The 24,065-nt window shown below is 44.0% G+C and overlaps 2 protein-coding genes across 23 annotated transcripts in view; one reads left to right on the top strand and one right to left on the bottom strand.

Moving 5' to 3' along the window:
- Positions 1 to 5,399: 5,399 nt before the first annotated feature.
- The window catches only part of ptprt (protein tyrosine phosphatase receptor type T), a 213,570-nt gene continuing 194,904 nt past the window's right edge, over positions 5,400 to 24,065 (top strand). For 11 of the 17 annotated variants that reach the window (XM_042089744.1, XM_042089734.1, XM_042089729.1 and 8 more), the window contains exon 1: positions 5,401 to 6,041. In XM_042089744.1, the coding sequence (XP_041945678.1) occupies positions 5,963 to 6,041 (79 nt within the window). In that variant the 5' untranslated portion in view covers positions 5,401 to 5,962. Of the gene's footprint in view, positions 6,042 to 24,065 lie in introns of all 17 variants that reach the window. The other 6 variants (XM_042089745.1, XM_042089743.1, XM_042089741.1 and 3 more) reach the window with 2 other exon arrangements.
- On the bottom strand, positions 9,453 to 13,379 carry LOC121707289. Of its 6 annotated transcripts, none has more exons than XM_042089748.1 (7): positions 13,268 to 13,379; positions 11,744 to 13,168; positions 11,017 to 11,626; positions 10,757 to 10,882; positions 10,283 to 10,533; positions 9,897 to 10,183; positions 9,453 to 9,815 (listed from the first exon to the last, which is right to left on the bottom strand). In XM_042089748.1, the coding sequence occupies exon 2, from the start codon at positions 13,128 to 13,130 to the stop codon at positions 11,787 to 11,789; it is 1,344 nt and encodes a 447-aa protein (XP_041945682.1). In that variant the 5' UTR covers positions 13,131 to 13,168; positions 13,268 to 13,379; the 3' UTR covers positions 9,453 to 9,815; positions 9,897 to 10,183; positions 10,283 to 10,533; positions 10,757 to 10,882; positions 11,017 to 11,626; positions 11,744 to 11,786. The 6 variants fall into 6 exon arrangements, with proteins under 6 accessions (XP_041945682.1, XP_041945685.1, XP_041945684.1 ...); XM_042089751.1 differs by having other exon boundaries at positions 10,283 to 10,882; positions 11,017 to 11,241; positions 11,337 to 11,626; XM_042089750.1 differs by having other exon boundaries at positions 10,283 to 10,882; positions 11,017 to 11,241; positions 11,345 to 11,626.

Raw genomic sequence — 24,065 nt, 5'->3', positions numbered from 1 at the left:
CAACTGCTCCATTTTATTTTTGAAAAATAAGATAAAAAAGCCATTATGTTTTTTCTCCACTTGTATCACATTATTTTGCAAGATGAATGATGATACAGACCCAACTCATGTATGAGTGGCATACATGGACATTGCAGTCCCACAGGCACATCTTAAAACCAAAGGAGATAGGGCTTTTTCAGTGATTGCCCCTACACTTTGGAATAACCTCCCTCCCTATGTCAAGTATTGCCAAACTATCTCCAGTCTAGTTTAAAAACCCACCTTTTTACCTTTGCTTTTAGCTCTGTCTAAATAACTCCCTAGTTTTCTTTTCCTCACTGGCCTTATTTTATTGGGGGCCAAGCAGCGAAGCTGCGAAGGCACCCATTGAGTTACTAGCTTTTCCTATTATTATTAGTCTGCCATTGGAGTCTATTGCAGCCCATAGAACGCCTGGCTAAAAAGTTCAGATTTTTTGGCAGAAAGTTTCGGGACACTCCACTCACCACACACACTCATTTACAGACCTCTAAGACGCTTTAATGTACGAAGTCCAAACTTGGTACAGGGACTTCGTATCTGATTGTGAGGACACAGTAGGAAATTGACATCATTTGGCCTCTATAGGGGGCGCTGTAATACAGGAAGTGAGCTTGTATCTCAGCAACACTTCGATGTATAAAGTCCAGACTTGGTACAGGGACTTGGTATCTGATTGTGATGACTCAATAGGAAATTGGCATCATTTGGCCTCTATAGGGGGCACTGCAATACAGGAAGTGAGCTTGTATCTCAGCAACGCTTTGATGTATAAAGTCCAAACTTAATACAGAGACAAAGTAGCTGATTGTGAGGACATGGAAGGAATGTGGTCTCATTTGGCATCTAGGGGTGCTGTAATAGACAAATTGAGCTTACATCTCAACAACTCTTTGGTGTATGAAGTCCTGGGACATGGTAGCTGATTGCGAAAACGCACAAGGACATTTTCGCCTCTAGGGGCACTATAACAAAGTAAATGAGCTTATTTCTCAGCCATTTTTTTCATCCAATTGCAATCAAACTTGCTGTGAGTGCTTGCTCATGCAATGGCAACGTCATTCCTGCTATAGCGCACTGCTTGGCCCCCACATTGCTGCTTGCAGCTATATTTCTATTTGTTATTTATTTATTTTTACTTGATTTTAGTGTTATCTTATTTTGTCCTTTTTACCTTTTATGTATTTATTTGTCTATTTATTTATTTATTTATTTATTTATTAATCTATGCTTTATCTCTAGTTTCATGGGCATTATAGCCTTTATTTCTAGCTTGTGTCTACTGTCATCTTAACCCCCTTTATTCTATATCCCCTTTTTTATTTATTTATTTGTATTTATTTCTCAGTCCCCCTCTCTATTTCTCTCTATTTTTGTAAGCTAGCCTTACCTGTGAAGCACTTTGGGTCAACTTGTTGTTTTTAAATGTGCTACATAAATAAAGTGACTTGACGGATATTCTTTTGTTGAAGAAATATACAGTATCTGCAATATGAGAAACACATAAGCTTACTGTGTGAAGTTAGATATTTAACTACATTATATTATATGTTATCGAGCATCTCGGTTGGTTTGTGTCTTTTCTGAGGACAAACTGCACCTGCCTGAGAAAGCTGTTGTCCTTGTCCTTGTAAGTGTTCCAGTTTAAAAGGCAATAATCAGCAGGTGTAACAAGTTGGACACATGTGGCTTCTGGAGAGATTGCAGTGAAAATTGCAGGCCACTAGTTCTGTATTATCTTTTCACAGGGGGACCAGGCACATTTAAGACTTTAAGATGGTCCGTTGGAGTGTGTCATAATGTGAACAGATGTTGGAAATCTCATTTTTGGTGGTGTCAAAGTGAGCCATTTCTCTTGCCTTTTAAATCTACTTTGAGTCTTTTGAAAATCTATTTTCAAGATGGAAACACTTTCACTACAAAGACCAGCACATGCTATTTAGTTATAAGCAAAATTAAATGATCAGCTTCATTGTATAAAGTGAGCATCGTTTCATGTCATGGTGGAGAATAATGCTTACAAAATGAGCAACACGGCTATCTAAATAATCTGATTGTTTGAAGCTTCATTTTGAACGTGCGCTGTATTGACAACTCTGTGCAGTGATTTGCCATAAAATGATAGCTAATAATGCCACCGTTGTGAACCTCTTCAAACATCAGCTTTCCACGCAGCTGTATAATTGACAAGTGGGTTGGCCCTTGGTGTGTCTTTGAGTGCTGGCCAACCTTGAAGACGGCTCATTTGAAACCCCCTTCATGTGGGGAAGTGCTGTACTCTCAGGGTGCTGTCAGAGGTCCTCTGCTCCAAGGCTGACATGACACCATCAGGCAGCAGGGGGCCTATCAGTTCCACTCAGGAAAACAGTTTGTCGACACATCAATATCAAAAGGCCGCCGAGGCCAGCAGCTTTTCCTCTGAGGTGCTAATATCGGCCACATTAGTCGTCCTATTAAATACCTCTGTGGGGGATTGTTGTGAAATCTCTTTTAATTAGATGAGTAGTCCTTCAGGAGTGAAAAAATAACCTGCGCAAAGTTCACTTTTTTCCCCCTTCATACAAGGCTTTCTGGAATACCCTTGACAAAAATAAGGTGGGGGATATGCATTTTGTTTAGCTACAATCAAATGCACTGAGCTTTTGAGTGCGTTATTGGGAGCACTGGCTATGGAATCTGAGACTTGCTAATGACAGTGATGGTGATGCCGAGCTCTTCATTATGCAGAACTTCATTTAATTAAACTCTTCCTGTTGGGGAAAGTGTATCTGAAAGTGTTTGCACATTGCAGATGTAGCTTAATTAGTGGCAGGTTTCACTCAACAATCAGAGCATGTATTTCAATAGGACACTGTAGCCTACTGTGCAGCCCCATGGTGTAAGACAGATCTCTGGAAATCATTCTGTGACCCTCCTCGGGAGCACGTGGCTACAACACACTCTAGAAAGTTCTGCCAGCTAGCTCAGTGCTCCCACCCAGTCCTAGTCCTGGGTTAGTCATCTCATCTCCATCAGTGTGAACACTCCCTGAACACATATCTTCATATCCACACATATCTCAAGCACTCCTCAGGAGCTATTGCAGCATCTTACGAGGAGATTGAGAAGCAGGCACCAAAGGATCCCATCAAACATTGGGGTCTCACATGACACGACCCAAAAGCATTTCCTCAAGGCCATTGAAAACACCACTGTTCTATATTTGGCATTTTGGTAAATAAAAATCAAAGCTAAACAATCATGAGGAAATATTGGAATGGCTTTTGAAGAGCGGGTGGCTTTGCGTTCTCTGCACCCGGAAGCATCTTAGATATAAACAAGATTATTTATTCTGTTGTTATTTCATGAATAAAAGAGATTATTTATGCTGTAGTTAATCTGTTCATGTCTAGTGAATGCATGGCCTCAGCATGCAATCCTGTCAGCATACTGAGTGGTAATGTAGCCTTAAATCATTGTAATCCCCGTCACAGCACTCTGAAAGACACCATTTTGTTTATGGTTTGGCTTGTTCCCCATCTCTTGAAACATTGGCTCCCATTTCCAGGATATCAACAACATGCATCATGCTGCTGGCAGTTTCCTCATTCGAGACATTCTGAGTGATGACGTCCTGCATGTTGTCAGCTTAGTGGTGCTGAACAAATCCTGTTTATTTGTCCATTTACTTCATATTAGGCTAAATCCACACATCAAGTGTATCGTGAGCCCAAACATGAGTTCCAGTTTGAGGTGAGAGGAGTGTTGGGTTTTTGATGTTTCAAGGCCCATAACTCCATAACCCTCAGCTTTGAAAATAACCAGCTGAATAAATTATTTTATTGAACTTAACACAACCCAAATGACTTGATTCACTCCAGAGGATGTTTGAAGTTCAATTTAATAACACCTTAAAGGTATATTATTACAACAGATAATCAGACCAATAATCACCCTTGACTGTAAATAACTATCTCTGAAACTCTGGCATGCATACATACATACATCACTAAACAAACCTATCATGTGTCAAATTGGGCACAGGAGGGAGGCAGAGATTGTGCATGCAGATTTGCTGTCCACAGGGTATACACATTTCATTCCCTGGGGTACATTTCTCCAGCAGTTTCCGAGGACACACTGATGGATGAAATATGAAATTCACACACGGGCGGAAGCTGAATTACTCTATTTTGCTTATCTGATTTGTTATCTGCACGGAGGGTATGAAATCTGACCATGTGATTAAATGTGTGGTGTCGCCGTGTGTCCAACCAAGGCGGGGGAAATTGACGCAGGAAATCCTATATCGCAGCTACGTCTGTATTTGGAGACGCACGGGTCAGACAAATAGACTCTGCTACCTGATGTGAGCTGAATACAAGCCAGCAGTCGTTTGTATTAAAATAGTTCTGTGATGCCTTGCTGGGATATGGGATTGCAAAAGCTTGATTTGAGCCATAGGGGGGCACACACTGATTCTTAGTAATGGAATAAGACTATCCTGCCTGTGCTTCTGAGCCTAGAGCAGTTTCAAAGCCTGCTGAGGTGACCCATACCTGCAGTGTCAGATTGCTTCAAAATATGTGATAAAATACTGCAACTTCATATCTTCCCATGTTTTGTTATCATACATGCTGTCTCTGATATCCTTCAGGTGTTGGGTTTCATTTGTGGCAAAACTTCACTTTCACATTGTTTTGTGTTGTTTTTTTTGTGTTGTTGTTGTCCATTTCAAATTAACAAATTATAAGGTGAACACATAGTGAACGCATTGTTGTTTATGGACCATGAATTCATATATTACACTCTAGTTTTCACAGCATCAAACGCCCATAGAACCATCGAGGTGACAGACATTTTGTACAAAAAAGACATCTTCCCTTATTCCCATTCCTTTGATTTTGGTTTGACTCAACAAAAGCATTTTCAACTAGTTGGCTATTCATTCGTAAAAGCTTTGATATCCATGATAGACACGATAGAGACATTGGCGACGCCTTGAAACGTAGGCCTATAGCCTAATTCTGCAAAATCCAACTGCATCATTAGGTTGTTAAGTGTGTCTACTTCTACTTCTACTACTGGAGAAACCTTCACATCACGTGGAACTAAGTGGACCAGAACTTACCAAAACAATATAATTTTGTCAAAGATACTTTCAAAATTACCTCGAATGTTGAATTAAACAATCCCTTTTTAGCGAATCAGTAAGGTCTACGTGTGCCTTATTCTCACTATTTGGTCACCTCTATTTTATACGAAGTGGATTTCGCTTCATTGCATATCAGTGAACATATCCGCATCCGCTCAATGCGCTGTGAAATCCTCCAGTTACCTCCAATGGTCCATAACGGGCGCAAGTCAGCGTTCGTGTTGAGGAGTCGATAGACTATTGCCGACTGCAGTAACTTTAAGTACGTTGACTACAGTGAAAATTTTCTTTGATTTTGGATGAATTACTGTTTTGATTACACTTGTCTACTTAAGGAAACTTGACGAGCGAGGCTTCGTAACGCAATCGCCTGCTGTTCATGCACGGTAATAGCGCGCATGACGGAGCTGCGCTGTAGACTGAGCCGCCGCCGTGACAGTGAATGTACAGTACGCGCCGACTAAGGAGGAGAACATACCTCATACCTTACCCCTGTTGCAACGGACTATCACGAACAACTGTGACGCACAGCCTGCAATTAAACCATCGCCTAAACTACAGGTGTAAGGACCCTGGGGACGAGGGACTCCGGTCTCTTGTTCAGTCATTCTCTCTTCTAAACTCTCCTCCTTATCAGTTAGCTGTTCTCAACTGAAGCCAAACAATCAGATCAGAGCAGGATAGCTGAGCAACTGTCCGTAAAAAGTCCCGCACTACCAGAACGATACTAATGCGCGGATATTGTCAGTTTACACAGCCAGCGAGTACACGGACGGGCGGCGAGCATGTAAAATAATCTCCGCAAAAATGGACCAAAGGAAATACTTCTACATCCTCGTTCTGCTTGCGCAAGTACTGGAATTAACATGCGGACAGTTCTTTCCAGGTAAGTCAACATAACGGCTCATTTTCTTTCCGCCTTTGCACTTTTCTAGCATTTTTTAGCCCAAGTCATCTGAATGTGTAATCAGAGACGCACCATGGAAAGACAGCCCTTGGCGCGATTGTCAGGGGAGTTGGATACCGAAACTTAAATTGTCTTTACTTCGCATATTAAAAGATGTAGGTTACACGGATGGCACGGAATCATGGATAAATTGCCAAAGGTCCATAACTGACTTCCAAAATAGGTTTTACAGGTAACGTTTTCTTGTTGTAGGCTAATTTCCTCAATGGGCCGATTGTTCGTTTACAGATGATCCAGTTCTAGGCTACTATCATTTTGTAAGAGCTCAAGCACTATTTAAAGTGATTTTATAACATATATATTTATTCAAACCTTGACCAGGACTCCCACGGTCTTTCAGTTCATTACCCAAAGAGCTGTCCAATGAAAATTAAACTTATTTTGTGCGACTGAACTTAATGGGTTGATCATTCGTTACAGCTCTTTTATTATAACCTTGCAACACTTGAAGACAGCAGGGAATTTGTGCACGGATTCTTTAGGCCTATTTGCAAACTAAAACAGGCTTAGTCTGTGTCGGGTTACCAACTACAGTATAATGTCTAGTTGGCAGTGTATGGTTTAAACTCAAGTTCTCAACAGAATGCAGTCTAAAGTAGGTTATCTGAATAAGTGTGGTTTAGGTTTCACTGACTGCATGAAAGCATCACGATGGAGTCATGCAAACTACTAACAGCAAATACATTTTCCTTCCATTTTACACACTTCAAATGAGCTGAGTGAGTGTTTGCGAAACAGGTTCATTGGCAAACTGAAGCGCATGTCACGGCTCTATGATACATGCACACCTGTTGTATTTTAACCTTCACTTTAAGTCTACACTAAAACACAGTTTTAGTGCACAGTGTCTTGAGCTGATGAGAAGTCCGTTCAAAATCGACAAGCGCTCCTGAGAAATCCTGACCGTTAGGTGGTGCTCTAGCTACACCAAACATGCTCAGAGCGACTTTTACGGCCTTGGAACAGGTCAAAATCTTTCATCTGACAGGACTATTCTAAGTAAAATGTATTGTTGTTTTCTGAGCCTGACCTTTTTGTTTTTACCGTTTTATAGCAAGTCTTGAATATTGTAGTTTGCAAGATGGCTCTCCAAACAAACAAGTGCGCACGTTTCTATACTGACTCGGATGGCATCCGGTTAATTAAAAAATAACATTTCACAATAACACATCCAGACTTTTGATAACTTTTGTTATTTTTTACACATGTTTATCTATGTAACTAGGTCTATTGCTTGCATGATAGTGTAGATATATAACAGCCCACTTAGCCAACTTTTAGAAAACAGAGAGTGAAAAATTAATCCAAAATGTGCATGAAAATTGTGGAGTATTTCAATGCAACTTTCAGTTATTCTGACATCAATGGAAATTAATACATAATCAAATAATTTGGGATTTGTAGCCTAACTGTGTGCCATCTCCACACAGAATTGTCCCTGACTGGATTAACTAAAAATCTGTTGTTTTTAAATCATAGTCAATAGTCATTCTTACCATCCATGTATCCAGGGCTGCCAGCTGACTGCACTATTCCACTGTTTATCTTATTACTCTTGATTGTATACGTGTCTGGTGATGGTGCACTCAGTTCCTCAGGCTTTTTCCTATGCCCTTTCTATTGCCTCGTATATGCCTTTGCCTTTGTGTTTTTGTATTTATGTCCCTTCTCATGCATCTCTAAACAATGTCTTTTGACCAATCATGAAAACAATTATTGTGTGATTTCTATTCCTTAAAATACATTTGAAATTCTGGCAAACAAACAATATTCTTTCTTGTGTTTAAATGAACAGCATGACAAGTGTCTTTGTTTTATAACCAAACAGTTGCCAAGCAAAACCAAAGGACTCAGTATGCCCCACGCATGACTTGAATTCAGAAGCAATTTATGCATGCAGGCCTTGAAGCCTGTCACTGTGTTGCTCGGTTTTTTTTTTTTTTTTGTGTGTGTGTGTGTGTGTGTGTGTGTGTGTGTGTGTATGTGGATGGGGGGGCATAGACTTTTGAAGCTGCACTGTTAATTGATGTGTTATATTGATCAACATGACATAGATGCAGAATTGTACCATGAGTCGTAATAGCGCAGCCCCTTCAGCGGGCTGGAAGAGAGCACTGGCCAAGGGGACAGTAGACACGCTGGGCATTTGATCAAGCCAACGATGGTGTGGGTGTGAGAGAGGCCACAGTTTACAGTCTAAGTGTAGCTAATTAGATTCCTATTGGCAGCAAGGAAGGCGCACTCTTTCTCAGCGCCCTCCTTGTTCTTTGTTCTCCTGTGACACTTGTCACTTTGGATTCTAAAGCCCTCTTTGGAGGGAGGCTCTGGGTTTGTATTCATTGTGATAGTCCTCATATCTTTGTGGTGACAGCGTCGAAGGGTCCACTGGATTTAGGGATTGTTCTATTATTCTGCACTGATAGAATAATGGCCCATTTCAAAAGGTGTCCTTATCATCTGCTTTTGTTTGACGGAGGTTCATTAAAGTATTTTAGTGAAAACAATATTCTCCTCAAGGAATAGCATTCTAAGACTGGTGTCCTTGGAGGAACTGTGTCAGTAAGAAAGCATTTTAAAGATGTAAATATGGGCCTATTTAAATGCAGCACCTGTCCTATATAATATCAATGACATCAGCAGTCCACCACCCATTCATTGGTCAGAAATTGAAACATTTAATAATTTTCTCCCCATTCTTTGGAAGAATATGTCAACTTTACACTCTGCCTCTTGCTTTCTGCAGTCAGCTTTTGCTCTGAATCAGAGATTTGAGGGGGGGGGGGCTTCCATTCTACTGGGTAATCCAAGAGCTTCTAGACTAGCTGCTAATCCTACACTGCTGCTCTGTCAATGTGCAGGGCTACCTACCATGAGCTCTGGTTGGAAAGATGAGGGGGGTGGGTAGGTATGGATCTCTGGTCACTGAGGGATAGGATTGTTTTGGTTGCTTCTTCTACTTTGGAGACAGAATTTTCTGTATGCTGTCATGTTGTTTGGCTTTGATATTTTAATATGACTGGAGACAGTTGGGGCTGTCACAGTAATCATTGTTCACTTAAATGGTGCCTTGTAAGACTATCATTGGTAAAAAGATTCTAAATTAGTATTACGGCATGAAAAGGGTGCCATTTGGTTTTATTCAATGTCAATGTGTTCATCAGAAACTGTTCACTGTGATGTAACTTTGTTTACAATTTATAGACTTTTTGAGTGAAAATACCTTGAAATAAAATCTGACAATGCCAGTAGGTTTTCAATCGAGTTAAGTGGAAAGCTCATTGATTTTAAAGGATATGTTTCAACACTGCAAAGACCCTTCTCGAACAAAACTTTAAAATGTTTATTTTATTGCAGAATGAGTGAAAGTTAGAGGAAGATCAATAAAGGGAGGGTAAAACAGGGAGGAAGGCCGTGAAAAGCTTCATGATGGGTGACAGTTTACAGCAATGAGATCTGAGAGTCATGCCTGAGTCTTTGCCTGAGTCTTGAGACACAAATTGGGTTCCAATTTGGTTGAAGTTTGAGTAAAAAATATAGGTGTGTCAACTTTGCATATACCATCTCAAATCCTGTCTGAAAGAGATGTCTTCTTAAGTTCTTCCTTATTTAGATCCTTATCTTTGAGACTATTCTCATGTGTGTCCAGTTGATGTTGATTGAATGGGGAGTGGAAACAGATGGATGGAACCTAGGCTGTAAAACAGAAACACATACAGGTGTTACACTGTGTTCAAGCAAGTATTAGTGGTCCAGCACACACTTTCTGGATCTTACCTGTCTTAATCCGACTCCCCACCGACACACAATTTCATTCCTTTTCACCTGCTGGACTTGTAGCCAGGGGGTGGGTTCTCAGTCCTCACTTACAGAGACCTGTTATGTATGATTGATGTGTTCGGTCCTGATGTGGTTTAAGTAATAGGCAAAACATTCCAGCTCTTCTGAATCCGTGCTGGAATCCTTCTTCTCTATGCCCTGATATTTTGTGGTGTTGGGTGTGCCTGTGTGTCCAGTTGATGGTGAGTTCATGGGAACTGGGAGTAGACAGATGGGTCCATCAACTGTAAAATAGAAGCAGAGAATATAAGTCATTATACCGTGTGTTGTGGTGGCAGCAATGCATCTTAAATGGACACTCACTCGGTTCACTAACTACCTACCTGTCCAAACCCAAGTCCCTACTGACACAAATTTCTTTCTCTTGTTATCCTGGAGGGGTGGTGGGCACATAGGTGCCATAGGTGTGGCTTCTGATGGGAAAGCCAAAATGTGCCACCTCTTTTTTCCCCGATACGCAGGGTGGGTCCTTCATATCATTGCGCTGGTGAACTGTGAGTAGTGCCAAGCTTGCCTGTGTGTCCAGTTGATGTTGAGTAACTGGGGACTGGAAGTAGACAAATAGACCCCTCAGCTGTAGAAGAGAAGTGGAGAGAACACAAAAATGTTATACTGTGTGTTCGTGGCAGTAAGACATGTTAAATAGACACTTACTTAATTAACTATGTTAACACATTAACACATTAACACATTCTATCATTCTAGAGGGGTAGTGTGCTCTTTGTGTGCTCAGAGGGATGTCTGATAGCATAGGTCATGTGACTTCCAATGTTGATGACATAGCCAAAAAGTGCCACCTCTTCGCCTGCTATGCAGGGCGGGTCCTTCATATCATTGAGCTGGTGTAAGTACTAGCGGCATGTTTCTCCGTGTGTCCAGTTGATGTTGAGTAAACGGGGACCGGAAATGGACAGATGGATCCTCTGATTGTGAAGCACAGAACATTAAAATATTAAACAATGTGTGTGGCAGCAAGGCGTGTTAAATGGACTCTTACTCAGTTAACTACCTGCCTGTGTGTGCAGTTGATGTTGAATAAACTCAATTAACTACCTACCTGTCTAAACCCAAGTCCCCACTGACACACATTTCCTTTCCTGTCATCCAGTATGCAGTAATAGATGATCAGGAGCATAGATGGTGTGGCTTGTGATGTTGATGCAACTCCTAAAATGTGCCACCTCTTGTCTTCTTATGCAGGGTCCTTCAAATCATTGTGCTGGTCAAAGTAGCGACCAAGTTTGCCTGTGTGTCCAGTTGATGTTGAGTAGACCCCTCGACTCTGAAAGAGAAGCAGATTACTAAAAGCAGTCTACTGTGTTTCTGACACTGAGCATTGATTTGTAGTGATATGGGTGTTTGTTGAGTAGGCCTTACCTGTCTACATCCAAATCCCCGCCGACACACAGCTCCATTTCTATCATCCTCTGGCCAAACCTAGAGGACCAGTGTGCTCCTAGTATGCACAGATTCATGCCTTGATGTATCGATAGAGTTTGTGGCCTCTGATGTTGATATGGTGGAAAATCAAATGCCATCCCTTCTGTTATGCTTGGATCCTTCTAATTGTTGTGCTGATATTAGTAGCATCATGTGTACCCGTGTGTCCAACTGATGGTGAGTGAATTGGGGACTGGAAGTTGACAAATGGATCCTCCTCTGACTGACTGGAAGAACAGGATGAAGCATGATTAGTGTGTTTTTGGTGCTTAGGCTTATTGTGTGGTTATTCCCTACCCTTAAATGAACTGAATTTGGATCTTGCTGGGCTTTTGAACCCTTACCTGTCTGAGTCCAAGTCCCCGCAGACACACAGCGCCGCGGCGCTCACCCAAGGACCACTCTGTGAGTGGACATGGGCTTGCGGGTTCTGAGACGGAAGGTGCGGGCCATCGGCAAGGCGAGCGTGAGGCGTCTCCGGCGCCTGTGCGGCGGTCTGCACGTGCGTCTGCGTTCTCTGGCGTCGCTTTGCAAAGTCTCCAGTGGAACTGCGTGCTCGGGGATGACACTGTGCACATCCTGCTCATACCCACTGTCCCTCTGGGTCCTAGAGGAAGCGGCTACGTTACTCCCGCGGCCGTGGAGGCTGACGGATGCTTGCTGCTGCTGCTGCTGCGTCTCTCTCAAGGCGGACAGGATCATGCGTGGCGGCTCGTGATCCCAGGCTGTGCTGTGAGGCACGCTGGTTGCCTGCTGGAGCTCCCTCATCTGCTGTTGATCCCTGATGTTACAGACCATAGATGCATTCTGGCTCAGTGGAGGGAGTGTGGTGGATTGGTCAACAGTGCTACTGAGGCGTCTGGGGTCCATTTGTGGCCTCCTGGGTAGAAGACGTGGCCTCGGGGCCAGTGGAGATCGCTCGAATGGAGGAAGTCGTGGTGCCGTCCGTGGCCTGGTCCTTTCCTGGTACTCACTCCAATGGGTGCTAATGCTGTCACCAGCAGCGAAGCAAACGCATTCATTTGTGTTTGCTGACACATACGTATAAGCCGGAGAGTCACGATTGTGCCTTGCTCGGCGTCTTCCTGGGCGCCTCCCGATGTCGCTAGGTGCTGCCAGAGACTGTGGTGGTGGAACTGGTTCCAGGCGAACAACTCGGGACGGTTCTTCTGCTTGGACCGGCTCACCCTGCATTGTTTTGTTGCGGCGCCTGCTTGCTCTCGGCTGCGTGGGTCTGCTGGGCTCCCTGGGCCTCGTCTCTGCAGGAGGCAGTGGTCTGAGTGGCCTCGGGCCTGCAGAGCCCGTCAGGTCCAATCCACTCCCAGAGGGGCTGGCCTGCATCATGTGTGCGGACTGACCAGCTGCCGCGATGCTCCTAGGGTCTCCTCCAGGTGCCCGGCCCATCGGCCCAACTGCTGCTCGCAGTTCCCTCTGAGTCACCCCGTTCCTGGCCAGAGGCAACCTTCCATGAGGCGCGGTGGACTTTGTCACCTGAAGCCTTGGGTGGAGCGTGGCTGCGGTGGAGGTCAGCGAGACTGTTCTGTGAAGTGTCAGGAAGCGGGTGGGCTCGTGTGGCGTGAGCGTCACACGACTATCTGCCACAGGGAAGATATCCCGTTGGGTTACAAGCGGGAAATGTAACCTTGGCTCCGACTCACGAGGCCAATCCTCACGGCGCCTGGAGGAATGGTCTTCAGGTGGCTCCTTTCCTGGGTTTCCTATGTCTTTCATGGTTATACCATTGAGACGGAAGCCCAGTGTAACTGTCTCTGGTAAAATAAAGAAATGAAAAGACACATGTATTTAGACTATCTATTAGAATTTTAACAATTGTTAATCTAGTTTTTAGAGAGTTGTCTGAAACTTACATCAACTGAAATCGTATATTAGTCAAAATGAAATATTATGAAAACTGTACTTTCTCTTGACTGATTTAATCTATCGTCTGGGACTGGGACATTACTCTAAAATCAGCTGAATTTAAACAAATTCTGACGATGACGTTAAAGAAATGCATTGTGGCCATTATGACATAGCTCGTCATAAACGGTTTGCGCCTGCATGGAAATGAACGTCACAATTCAGTCACTGTTCTGAAGTCTCCTGCAGCTCTGATTGAACGAAATTACTGTCGTAGAAGGCTATGTTATGTAGGCCTACACCGTCTCTTCACTGATCTCGCCTGTTTTTCCATCCACAAGACAGCAGAACAAAACCTTTTTATCTGGCAGGAACAGTAGTCATTCAGCTCCGAGATATGTAGCCTAATTAACGACATTAATTTCGCCCCCCCCATACACGGACATAGAAAAATAAAGAAAGACAAAAAAACGATATAGGCTACTAGGAAACCAACAAACACCACCATCTGAAATGTAATCAAATGTAAATAACGCACAAATTATTAGCCTAGTGATGGTTTCAGAGAGAGTAGCCTACACACTGAGGGGTTTGTCCTGGTGGTTTTGCGTTTTTCGTAAGTGGCGTGCGCTATCAAAGCTTCCATTTACTGCATCATGCGGAGCGGTAAGCATGTCAATATCGCAAAAGCTACCGGTACAATTATCATAAAACTTGTTGGAAAGGTGTAGCACAGGGTAAGAAACCCCATTTTTGGAGCCGATCAAACTCAAGGGATCTTTGAAGCATTTTCCATATTGTAGCCTATTTCTTGCAATGATAGCGAAAGTGAAACTTAGTGCCCTTTTAGTTTAAATGATGAATTTGTTCATACATGTGTCATTCATTTCTTTCACTATGTTCTATGTCTTACACCATAAAACACTTTTTGCATCTGTGCCCAGGGGTTCATAAACCATCCATGCCTGTCAAAAGTTTGGAATACCCTAATTGACTGACTTAACCAATGACTTGTTTGTGATTTTTAGTAATATTTTTCATGGCAGGAACCATGAAACCCCCCTCCCCCCAATGTTGACATCATGACTAAGGCCTTGCTAGGCCTGATATACCAGGCTAATGATGATGATGCCACATTAGATTGGCTACAATTCATTATTTACTAAAGTAATGGCCAATTAATAAAAAGGTAGCAATCTAAATTTATCCAAATTCGTTTGAAGCCAAAATATAGCCTATAGCATAATATATAGTTTGCATCTGTGCCCAATATTATGACACAGCTCATTGTATGATCTGAAATATTATTATTATTATTATTATTATCATTATTATTATTATTATTATTATTAACAATAATAATAAATAAATAAATCGTTTTTATACCTCTTCTGAGTTATGAGTTTTGAAAAGTTGCTGTGTTGCATAGTATTGTCAGACACATAGAGGGCTCCCTTGAGGGAAAAAAAAAGATCTGGCTTCAGGAATAAAGGTCAGATCTGAGGATTTCCTGTCACAATGTTAAATAACCTGTGGGATTGAGATAAATGGAACTCGCAAGCAAAAAAGGTCCTCATGACAGTTGACACAATTACTCAAGGAACCTTGCGTGAAGAAAACCAATGCCATCTTTAAATTGAAAATATGATTCAGTTACAAGGGAAGAATTGAGAGAGCCATCACTTAGGGAAGTGGCATATGTGCGTGTGTGTGTGTGGAGGCTGGGGGTGGTGTGTGTGTTAGGGGGGTGAAAAACAGAGGAATGGTTGAGGGGTTAAAAAGCGAGAGGCTGGACTGCACCAGCTCCGTTAATGGATTTCACACACACGCCTACCCACTGTGCGGCACAAAACAGGAACTCGACTATTTCCAATCAGCCCATTAGAAACAGTTTGGCCTGTAATTATGCCCCCACACCACACACACCCACCCACCCACCACACCCCCTCCTTATCATTTACCCCTTGTGTTGCCTGGTTGCTGCAGAGTGGGGTCCTTTGACATGCTGTCACTCAAGCCAGTGTTTAGTATTCCGCTGGCTCTTCCCAGTCTCGGGGCCCCTGCGTTTGCGGTGTCACTGGCTGCAGAGTGATTGCCAGAGGCCTGCATATCTGCATGACTGTGCCACCTAATCTCGGGCACTTATTCTATTTGCTCGACCAAAAGAGAGTTTAATACTGGAGCAAACCTCCTGCTACTAAAGATGCTAAAGACCACCTCTGTTGAAACTCCATTTTCTAGTCACATACTGACACACATATACTGACACACACACACACACACACACAGATAGGGAGGGTGAGAGAGTGGCAGAGAGAGTGACAGAGAGAGAGTTGACTTTTAAAAGAGATCTTGCAACAAGGCCTTGGAGTTGCCTGCAGAATTTAATCCCCCACCCAAATCCTACACTCCTTTGAGATCAGAGCTCTCATTTGCCGCGGTTACCATAAGTTCAGCTTAAGAGCCCCTCCTGTCTGAATTTCTGATCCTAATAGTTTTATAATGCCACTGAATTCATAATTTAATATCTTTTTTTCACTTTACCACCTGCTTTCCTTTTACCAAATATTTCAAAATATGAAATCTATAATGAATCCAAAAGCACTCTTTTAGAAAGGTGCTATGGGATCACGTGTAACCAATTTTTGCACTTCAGTTAATGTCTGCGGTTTAAGACAACTTTCGCCTTGCCGAGAATTTTTGTCTTCTTTCCCCCATCATGCTCCCATAAGACCTGGAGTTCTGTCTCTTCACCTGAACTGAGACAGCACTGTCGTCATCCCCTCTCCCACTTGGACGGAGGCTCGTCCGAAGACAGGCGGTGTCTGGGGGTTTTAATAGGTGATAAAAGGAAATGACATTTTTTCATTGTGAGCCGCGCCAGATTTACAGGACCTGCCATCCCCTTGAAAGATTCATGAGGGTGGGAGAGGCAGGGGCAGGAGTGAGCCCCACTGCACACCCCACCTGAGAAGTGGCAGGGCACAGAAGGAGATAAGCAGTCATTTGCTGTAACGCGTTGGCCACCACTTCAATTCACAACGTTGCTCCAGTCCAGTCTTCTGACGTCCGTGTGACGTCACAAGGAGATGCTGCATGGTTGGTGCTTCCACAGTGAAAGCAACAGAAGCAAAATATAATGCTACAAAAAGCCCTCACAATCAAACAAACAAAGTAACAGAAACAGTATGTAATCTATAAGGCCTTCACGGGCCTCCACCCTTACTAAAATACAGATATTTACTGTAAAACAAACATCCACAGTCCCCATATGATTTGACCCCTGACATGAATGCCCGTGCATGCAAGTTGATTGCAAGCATGATAGAAATACATTTAGTATTGTTGAGGGAGGAGGAAATAATTCATTTAGGCCCATGGATGTCATTGATTCATTGGTTTGATATTCGAATGTTTACAGATTGGACACTGCATACACCATATTGCCATCACCCACAAGCCAATGAGCACTGTCTTTTCCAATAAAATCAGCATCAGTAACCATTAATGTATTTGTCTTTGCTATGGTGTGCTATTGCATACTGCTGTAGATAGTCAGATAGAGTGTATAGTGCAGGTATGCAGTACAGACTGTGCCCATCCCCAGTTCCCCCAGTGCTGAAAGCCAGTGCTGTCTCTTTGTCTCTGCCATGAAGACTGTCTGATACAGTAGCTAATCTGATGGGCTATCACCTCCCTGTCAGACTCCAGTCATGCTCAGATCTGTCAGATCTGAGGCCCAGCCACTGACAAGTCACTATGGGAAGGCTGGCAGCGAGGGGGAAGCTGTGCTTTGCGTAGCCGGTAACTTATCAGTAAGTTCTCTGGCTGGTCTACTGAGGCGTGTGACGAGGCTCTATTCATGGGGGGATAAAGGATGCTGTGCCAAGCTCTGCTAATATGAATACGCAAATTTGTTGCAGGCTAATTTAACCTCACAGTATAGGAGCGGTGTAGAGGAGACACACATGCACATGCAGGGAGAGAAAGTGTGTGTGTGTGAGGGAGACTTCTCAGTAAGAACTCCAGAGGACTCTGGCATTATGAGAGAAGGATTGACAGTCCCCAAGAGTATTTCAAGGCACAAGAACAAACAGCATGTTGTCTGGCACTGTCAGGAACATTTCTCTCTCTCTCTCTCTCTCTCTCTCTATCTCACTCTCTCTCTCTCGCTCTCAGTATGTGTTTACTTAACAATCCCCCAGTACAAACAAATGTCTTCCTGTGTGATGTTTGAGCATGGGCCCTCCTGAGAAGCACAGGACCATGGCGCGCTAATCCTGCGCAGCATGGCAGTCGGGCGCCACCTCCACGCTGCTACTTCGCTACTCCTCTTCCTCATCCTCTGGGGACCCTGGGCCTGTAGAGGCAGACACAAACACATTAATTTTCCTCCAGCACTGTAATTGTCAGGATCCATCAACGAATTACAGCTAATTAGACCGAGGCAGAGAGAGTTAACGTGAATTTGGACTTGATTAATTGACAATTATCAACATAAATGATTAGGCAGTCAAATTGAAAGTAGCGTGAAGATTTGGGAAATAAATGATTATGTGAATATGTGAACAGTGAAAAGCTTGGATTTCGTAATCTTTTACTCCTCAAGTCATCAGGGAGAGAGGCCTTTAGTGTATGCAATCGTGAAAGGGCACAGCGTGTTAATGGAAAAGGATTTTAAATCTTAGAAATGGCTTTCATAGTGTTCGTGGTAGTTTGAACTCTGAAGGTGTGGCGATGGTCGTTATTGTTCATTTGTCCCAATGACCTGACCTCGTCCACCTCTTTAAGTGCTCTGTGCATTTCTTTGAAAAAGACTTCATAGAGAAGGCGTTGAAAGCACTCACTCTTACCCTCCTAGGCTTGTTAAACTTGCTTGGCTGATATTGTTACCATTGCTGTTATTCAAGAAATAATGTGGTGCAAAATCCTGGACCGATTCAATAAGACTGTCTAATACTGTAGCTGCTGAAGGCAGAAAAGGTTTAGTTTCACCAGATTCAAGAAGAGCATGAGCAAGAGCAAGTCGCATGTCAAATTGATCTAAAATTCTTCAATATTTAAGATAACCTTTCACATGAATAAACACCCATGATACAATACACTCTGGCAGAACAAAAGGGGAGTATAATCCTCATCCACCTAGGGGGAGAAAAACTGCCAAAGCGTGAGGAGACAGTGTGAGAGAATTAAAAAGCAGCTGAGAGTGGATGTTAGCAGGCAGCGGTGCTGACGGCATAATGAACCAGCCAGCCTCTCTTTAGAGCAAGGCCTTTGTCAATGCAAGCAGCCAGAGAAGGGTAACAAGATCCCTCATGCAATCACCCCTCAAGAGACACCATTAACCTTTTGGAGCGTTCACCGGCGTCCTACAGACACTTTCCAGGCGGATAGCTGGGGCTTTTTGTTCGTCTTTGGAAGATTAAAAAGCCTTTAATTGGGCCGGCTAATGGCGATTTGCTGGAGTGTATTAATGCCGGGGGCATTATTTAGGCGCTCATGTGAAAGGTCAGACACAGGCAGCTGTGTGTGTGCCAAGATACCGCACGCACGCCAGGAGAACCCAAATAAAAGTGTGTGTGTGTGGTTGGGGGGGGGGGGGGGGGGGGGGGTCGTGGTTCAAGTAGCAGTCTTTGTGTAACATTAGTGCCCAAAAAAAGAATAAGGAACGAGGGGATAGAGGCAGCGGTGTGTTGGAGGGAAAGGAAGGAGAAGAGGAATAATAAAAACAAGGCAGGACTAAAGGAGCGTCATCTGGACTCTTGCTAGCAGGTGCAGGAGTGGGGGAGAGAGAGAGGGTGAAGGCGGTGTGTGTGTGTGTGTGTGTGTGGGGGGGGGGCACTTCTCGCCTCCACCACCAGGTTGAGAAACAAACAGTGATAAAGGAGACTGACAGCTTTAACTAATCACCTGGTGGTGCGTTTTCGGAGCCCAATTTGATTATGCGGGCTTCTGATCTCCCTCCTGCCGGAGCTGAAAGGTCATATTTCTCACAGCGCTCTGCCATCCTCCTTCAGCCTGCACAACGCTTTGGACTCCACACTCTGTCTGACTCACTGTGCCAGGTTTCAGCATGCCACCAACAGCAGCCTCTCTAAGATGATATCAGGGGATGGTGCAAAACTGGGCAGGTTTTTGACATAATGGATTCTGAAAAGAGAACAACCTACCCTACTATGAAACAAGAGAGAGTACAGTATTAATAGAATGGCTTGTATTTTAAGGCCACCATAGTTTCCACCACAGTACTGCTGTAAACAATGGCGTGAGCCAACACCACCTAGCACTTATACACTCTACTAATTAGTAACATGCATATAATTATTTTTAATGCATAGTAATCACATACAGTTATTTCCATACAAAATGCGCCTTTATAAAAATAATTCATCCTGAAATTTGTGCACAGACCTCAAACAAAGGGATTCCATTAGGTGTGTGCCATCGCTAACTTGCTCTGTGCCACCCCCCCTCCCCACCCCACCACACACACACTCTCACACTCCTCATTGTTCAGAATGACAGTTTTAATATGAATGCTTTCACCTCTCTTTCATTGTCTCTGGCCATTTACATTAATCTGACAGGTATTAATTATACAGACCCAATGTGATTGTAAAAATGATGGATGACTGAACTGCCTAACACGACAGCAGTGCGCCAGCCTCCTCTAGGAGCGGTTTCATCAAGATGTGTCTAAACCGCTAATAAACACACGTTTTTTTTTTTGTTTAAAAAAAAAAAACACTTACAGATCCGGATTTTCAGCTAATGCTGAGAACTTAAATGCGCTGCTTAAATGTCACTCTATATTGCTACGTTTCCACGTCACTGCCAAAGGCAACATTGTCTCGACATGCATCAGACTTAGACTAATTGCCAATGGAAATCACACTGAAATTGGGTGACATTATACATTAAGCCCAACTAAATAAAGCATACCTGTGTGCACACAGCCCCCTCCAGATGGATGAAGAGTAACTGGTGTGTTGCGAAGGCCTTAATGAAATATGTTAACACGTCCCCACAGTCTCATCAGACACAACAAACGCCTGTAACGAGTAGTGAGGAACGCTGCCTCGTGCGCAGGCCTTGATAAATTCTTTACAGAGGTGTCATTACTGTTAATGTGCTGCTACACATTATGAATGGTCGTGGCGCTGGTGTGCAGAGAGTGCTGCTAGCATCACAAGCACGCTGCTCAGGGAATGCTAATTGTAGCCTCCTGCCACAGCATGTCCTGGAGGGAACAAGGCACAGCAGCATAGTGGAATGAGAAAGATACATGCTACCTTTAGTGAGAAACAATCATGGACCGTATATATATATATATATATATATATATATATATATATATATATATACTTTATAGTGTGTGTGTGTGGTGTTACTCTCAAACATATAGCAACTTTAATATTTCTGTTTACTTGGAACAACCGACATGACTGCTTGCTGTTGTTTCAATCATGCACCATGTACCGGACTCTAATATTCGATGTCCAAACAGCCGGAACCTTTGTGTTGTGGCTACATGGATTAAGGCGATTAGGGCGAAGGACATGTTGATATTAAGCTTCATTGCTCTGGCTCTCGGGGCCATTGTGTTGGCGGCGTGGACCTTGACACTCACGTCCGTGCTCAAACGCTGTGCCGAGGCGCTTCACTCTGCCCCTTTTGTCCCAGGGTGGTGTTTGAAGGGGGCTGTTCTGTTCTGTGGTGGATAGGTGCTGTAGTAGGAGCTGGGTAATCACCACCCCTGCATCCCGCATCAGCATGTGGACGCCGTTTGATTAATGATGTTTGTGTGGATCGTCCCCCAGTGTCTACACGGCGCTTTGAGCTGGGATAAATCTCCTGTTGGACAGTGTCATGTCTTTGAGCTGTCGTTCCCTCCCTCTCTCTCTCCTTTCCTCTTTTTTCCTTCTCTCCCTCTCTCTGTCCCTCTCCCTCTGACCACCTATCTGTCTGCCCACAGGCTGTTCATCATAAAATTCAGAGGACAATGTGAAGCATCAGGTATTCGGCTGGGCTTGACACTGATTTTATTGAACAAGCAGTCAAATTAAACAAGCTTGCCACATTAGACACTTATCGAGTGATTAATTAGGTTGCAAATAAGACACCATGCCCTCTGAATGTCAAGCTGAATGTGCCGGGCTCCCTCTCATTGTGCTTCTCTTGTTGTTCTACTGTCCTTAAAGCTCTTAGATAAATGAACAACCACTTCACCTGTGGTAACAAAATGTGTTTATGGCATAAATCAGTTAAGGCTCCGACGTCAGCTTTCATTTCAATCACGGTGACACTATTAGTAAGCAGACGGTGTGGGACTGATCATGACGTCCTCTTAGTCCTCCGGCCATAGCTGTGCGCATGTGTTGGAGTGAATGGCAGATTAAGAAACGGTGAGCTGTGTTCATGAGCATCTTGGCCCATCGGAGCCACTCTAGGAGTAGTTGCATGCCACTGAAATGAGGCCTAAATGCATTGTGGGACTGGTCGCACACCACACGTCTCCGTATAGGCACTCTCCCTTGCGCCTTACAAGGCGAGTCGAGCTGAGGCTGAGCTGAGCTGTGGCCATTATGAGATTTATTGTCATTATTGCTCCATCTACCTGCAATTTATTTAATGTAGCCCTTGCTTTGTTATAGGACCCTGCATGCTTTCGCTTTTTGACCTGTCTTTCCCCCTGTCTACCATAAATGAGCTACACAATCGCTCACTGGATAGAGACAGAGTGTAAGAGAGACAAAGAGAGAGATAGAGAGAGTGAGAGAGAGGGAGAGAGAGAGGGCGAGAGGAAGAGAGAGAGAGAGGGCGAGAGAGAGAGAGAGAGAGAGGGCGAGAGCGTAAGACCATAATAACGGCCACCTCCATGTGATGTGTGATGTGGGTTTTAAATTGCACGACACAATTCTCCCTCCGATCCATTCCAGCAGATGGTCCCTTGGGGTGTCTCTTTTTGGATTCAGAGCGGCGCGTCCCTCTCCGAGCTCGGGGCATAAAGCTGCGGTGCTACGGAGCACCGGAAGGGCCCCATTGCACCCTCTTCCTCGCACATAAATTGCCGTGTAACGCCACAAAGTGCCTCGCATCACTGTCAAGGTTTCTTATTCAGAAGACACAGCGAGCCAACAGCTCTACACGGCGCGGCGCCTCCCTGAACAAATGTGTTTCCTGCCGAAGTGTCTCTTTTATGAGGGTAACTCTCGACTCCGGCTTTTTCAATGGGCCATTGGTGTCTGCGAGAGCATCAGGAGTGAAAGGTGCAGGGACGTTTGGTGGCGTGCCGTAAAAGTATAAGCCATTTAGTTTAATATTCATCCATCTGTTTCACGCACGGCTAGCTGGAAATAAAGGGGAGAATAATAAAGCGAGAGCGGCAAGGAATTTAGTGTTCATCTCTCCGCTGGCGAATGAGGGACGTCAGGAGGATAAGGCATCAGGTTCCATTTGGTGATGCATTTACTCGCCTCGGGTTTGTGACAAAGAGAAAAGCCTTGGGCACACTCTTATATGCACCTCACACATACCCATACACACCAACCCACACTCATGCACACATAAATGCCCGCATACACACACACTCCTACTCAACACACACACACACACACACACACACACACACACACACACACACACACACACTGTCTTCAGCTCTGTCCTTATTCTTTCCTCATCATTCCACTCTTCAAAGTCTGCAACCCCCCCCCCCCCCATCACACACACAGCCCTCCTCTCCACAAACCTGTAATATGGTATGAATAAGCTGCCTTTGAGTGCACTGCCTGGCCCCAGCAAATCTCTGACAGATATCATCATCAACAGCCGCAGTGGCAGCAGCATCATCAGGCTCGTAACCATAACGGCTGTTCCAATCATTCTTCACCCTGTGCAGCCTCCCTGTGAGAGCGCTGTTCCCCGACGCAGCTGCACACACCTGTGCTCCCCACCGCCTCCGCGGTACCCTCCAATCCCCACCGCTCGTGTGCGTAGCGTTTGATTGGGCCCTCCATGCGCACTACAGCCATGCTGGGACACAAGTCGAGCGAGCTGCTCATTCTTTTCTAAAAGTTTTTAAAGGAATAACAATACAGTAAAACTATAAAAGAGAGAAACTGGGCTTTTAATTTCTTTCAAAAGACTGCAAGCGACCATCTTAGGTTCGTCAGCGGGCGTCAGACTTGCAGGAACAAAGAGGTAAACGGCTACCCTAGATCATTGTAGTTTGTGCAACACTTCATACTCGATGTGTTTTCATCAGTCATTGCTTTGTGATGCTCAGACTGTACTTACATACACATTAGCATTCAGAGAAAATGCCAGCAAGTGTACAGCTGTGTACAGTGTACAGTGACAGCTAATGCAATCTATAAATGATTAATTGACCCTTAATTAACTTTCTAAACAGATGTGTCTCTCGAGGGAAGTGCTACCATACTGTCAGCTCACATCCAAATAACCAATATTGACATTACCTGGCTATGTACTACAATGTTGGATCAAATATTTAGATGTGTGAATTATTGAACTCAGCATGAGATGCCACAAGATGCTGTTTGATGTTTGCTCTCCACCGCAAGTCACACACTCCAGTGCTCTGTGTGTCTCCAGAGAGACACTCATGTTGGTTTGGAGGGATGGTTTCCATGTGCCCTACTCATCAAAGAGCGGTGGAGAGCCTCAGACGGGCGGAGGAGAAAGTGGTTGACATGCGTATCTCTGGTGCTCTCTGTCATTGAGAACATTAGCAGGCTATGAAGATTACCGGATCTCTGCATACGGCTGCCCATATGGATAAAA

The sequence above is a fragment of the Alosa sapidissima genome, chromosome 4 (assembly GCF_018492685.1).
Source record: "Alosa sapidissima isolate fAloSap1 chromosome 4, fAloSap1.pri, whole genome shotgun sequence".
In the NCBI taxonomy this organism is placed as follows: Eukaryota; Metazoa; Chordata; class Actinopteri; order Clupeiformes; family Clupeidae; genus Alosa; species Alosa sapidissima.
This window is presented reverse-complemented; position numbering and strand designations above follow the sequence as displayed.

Excerpts from the sequence above, each read along its gene's own strand:
- LOC121707289 (XM_042089746.1), bottom strand. The coding sequence starts at position 13,130 with ATGAAAGACATAGGAAACCCAGGAAAGGAGCCACCTGAAGACCATTCC.